The sequence below is a fragment of the Silene latifolia genome, chromosome 9 (genome assembly GCF_048544455.1).
Source record: "Silene latifolia isolate original U9 population chromosome 9, ASM4854445v1, whole genome shotgun sequence".
In the NCBI taxonomy this organism is placed as follows: Eukaryota; Viridiplantae; Streptophyta; class Magnoliopsida; order Caryophyllales; family Caryophyllaceae; genus Silene; species Silene latifolia.
This window is the reverse complement of record NC_133534.1, coordinates 60253202-60256243: the sequence shown is the minus strand read 5'-3', so window position 1 is coordinate 60256243 and position 3042 is coordinate 60253202. Positions and strand designations below refer to the sequence as shown.

Genomic DNA, 3042 nt, shown 5'->3' with positions numbered 1-3042 from the left:
TTAAGTACTAAATGTTATAACTGGTGAATAATTATACAACCAAAAGCTTCTTCTTCTTCCTCTTCTTCTTCTTCCTCCTCTTCTTCTTCTTCCTCTTCTTCTTCTTCTTCTTCTTCTTCTTCTTCTGCTTCTGATTCTTCCCCAAATGATGCCCCAGATGCTGGTGGAGTAGGTGGGTGCTGTGCAAAATGGTTAGGATAATTCCTCTTGTCGTGATTCGCTAATTGCTTGCAATTTTTACACATGCGCTTCGGCTTCATCGCCAAGGCTATTGCTTTAGTCTTACTCGACAAGAGTCTCTTTCCACTTCCCTTATTTTTCGATTTCTTTGGTGGAAATATAGTTACTTCCTAAGTAGTAGAACACCCAATAAGCGCAACCATTTGCTGTTCTTTACTCATTTGTGAACCTAATGGTGCCAGTTTTTCCTTAAAATCTTTTATCAGAGACGAAAAGCTGTCAACTACTTCATTGCTTCTTCCCATCAGTATCCCAACCGTCTGGTGTACCTCGGACCACATTTTTGACATGGAAATCTGCTTGGCATCTATTATATCAATCTCTTCGGCTGGATCACTGTTACAATTGAAGGATTTTGACCGGAGTGCATCTTTACACCATCTGTTCACAACATACTCATCTGGTATAGTCTTCACTCCGTTAGATGAGTAAATCCATATTATATGCCTGCACAGAATTCCCTTCCTTTCAAGCATTCTGCAGCTGCAACTTGCTTTATACGTAACTAGTTCACCAATATATAGTAAATTGTTAGATTGTCACAGCTCTATATTTCGTAATTACAATAGGAAAATGTGTAATTTCAAGTAAGAGTTAGTGTAACACTTTTCATTTTTAAAATTACCCTTTTTGTTGTTAGAATTATAGTTTATGTTATTAGAATTATACTTTTTACCATTACAGTTACACTTATTTATATAGTACTGAAATTACACTTTTGATTGTTAAAATTATACTTTTGTCTGCTAGAATTACACTTTTTAATATTACAGTTTCACTTATTTATATAGTCTGGTTGAAGTTATACTTTCTTTCCATAAAGTGTTTATTTTTGTATCTAGAATTACACTTTTAAACTTACTAAGTGTCACTATTGTGCAACTGCAGTTGAAGTTAACGCGCAGGATTCGCCCGTAAAGTCACTCGAGTTTACATGCACTACTAGTGTTGTCTGTAACTCTCTTCAAGAATAATGTAACTTTAAGTAATAATAATGTAACTTCAACCAGGAAAAAGAACAGAACTTCAGTATTCAAGGCTTTTACCTGGGCAGTATGTAACATCGTAATTCCTGTCTCTACTTGCATCTCTTACAGTAGTCACCTCTAAAGAGTCGATTTCGGCAAAACCTCTACTCTTACATGTATCGATTGAATACTTGGCCTCCTCTTGGAACTCCTTAAAAACTTTATGAGTGTACACCTTTGCACCGTCAGCCTCAAGAGCCAAATGCGTCTCCATTTTAGGAGAAGTGTGTTTGTCTTCGTTGTCATGCTTCTTATGCATATGCCGTTGTTGGTCCATAGCACTCTTAAAACACAGCAAAAACTCAAGCAATGTACCTGATTTGCCCTCAAATCTTTTAAAAAAACTATTTTCACTCTCTGATCTTTGAGTCGTCCTCATAACAGCTCCCATCTCTAGGTCCCTGCAATGTGCCATTACCCACTGGTTCCTTTTCGAGAACATTTCTTTAAACCAGTCAATGTTATTGAGTCCATGTTCTTCGCCTATCTCTTCCCATCTGGCATCGAATTCTGCAGCTTCAATGTCCTCATCCCATATAATGGCATTTATTTTCTTTATAAATACAATATAATCTTCTCTTGTCACCCCATATTTAGTAGGCACTTTGTTCATGATATGCCATATGCAAAATCGGTGCCTCGCTTTCTTGAACACAAGTGGTACCGCTTTCAAAATGCTTGGATCCTGATCGGTAATAATATAATTAGGCTCCTCTCCACCCATTGCCACCAGGAAACGGCTCAAAACCCACTGAAAGGAATCAGCGTCCTCATGTGCGACAAGGGCTGCACAGAATGTGACAGACCGCTTATGGTTATCCACCCCGGTGAACGGTGTCAAGGCTATATCATACTTGTTGGTTGTATACGTTGGATCGAACGACACACCATCCCCAAAAGCAGAGTAATTCCTTCTTGCAGCACTGTCAGCCCAAATAGCTCTACTCAAGCTACCATCAGAGTCAACATCATAGTCAAAGAAGAACCCTTCCTTATTTACAGCCATTTCCTTAAAGTGATCTATGAACAATTGGTCATCCCGTTCATGAATGTAACATTTCACATTTCTGTGAAAGTTCTTGAAATCATTTAGGCTAGCTCCAATGTTCTCAAAACCATTTACGTGTTCTTTCAACATTTTGTATGTCTTCGTTGCTCCTATCTTCAGCTGTAAATGAATGATATACTTTAAGGCATCAGCATAAGAAACATCTTTATGATGCCCCAAATAAGTGTAATTTTGAGCAATACAAGTGTAATTTTAACAATTAAAAGTGTAATTTCAGCACTATATAAATGAAGGTAACTGTAATATTAAAAAGTGTAATTCTAACAGTCAAAAGTGTAATTTTTAAAATCAAAAGTGTAATTTCAGCACTAAATCAATAAGTGTAACTGTAATAGAAAACAGTATAATTCTAACAGACCAAAGTGTAATTTTAACAATTAAACGTGTAACTTCAGCACTATATAAATGAAGGTAACTGTAATATTAAAAAGTGTAATTCTAACAGTCAAAAGTGTAATTTTTACAATCAAAAGTGTAATTTCAGCACTAAATAAATAAGTGTAACTGTAATAGAAAACAGTGTAATTCTAACGGGCAAAAGTGTAATTCCAAATAAGTGTAATTGTAATAAAAGGCTAACTAGATGACACACCCTACAATTATAAAGGATAATGATTTTCTGATAATCAGTTCAGTTGCATTTCAGCTGTAAATGAATGATAAACGTAAGTGTAACTGTAACATAAAAACTGAAATTTCAGCATT

The 3042-nt window shown here is 35.8% G+C and overlaps 1 protein-coding gene across 1 annotated transcript; it reads right to left on the bottom strand.

Annotated features, from left to right (window-relative positions):
* Nucleotides 1-350: 350 nt before the first annotated feature.
* On the bottom strand, nt 351-2406 carry LOC141601098 (protein FAR-RED IMPAIRED RESPONSE 1-like). The gene is made up of 2 exons (XM_074421363.1): nt 1287-2406; nt 351-745 (listed from the first exon to the last, which is right to left on the bottom strand). The coding sequence occupies exons 1-2, from the start codon at nt 2404-2406 to the stop codon at nt 351-353; spliced, it is 1515 nt and encodes a 504-aa protein (XP_074277464.1).
* Nucleotides 2407-3042: the final 636 nt, after the last annotated feature.

Bases quoted from the DNA above. Each gene is read 5' to 3' on its own strand.
- LOC141601098 (XM_074421363.1), bottom strand. From the start codon at position 2,406: ATGTTGAAAGAACACGTAAATGGTTTTGAGAACATTGGAGCTAGCCTA. The intron at 746-1,286 runs GTAAAAGCCTTG...TTGGTGAACTAG, and splicing joins CGATGTTACATACTGCCCAG to TTACGTATAAAGCAAGTTGC.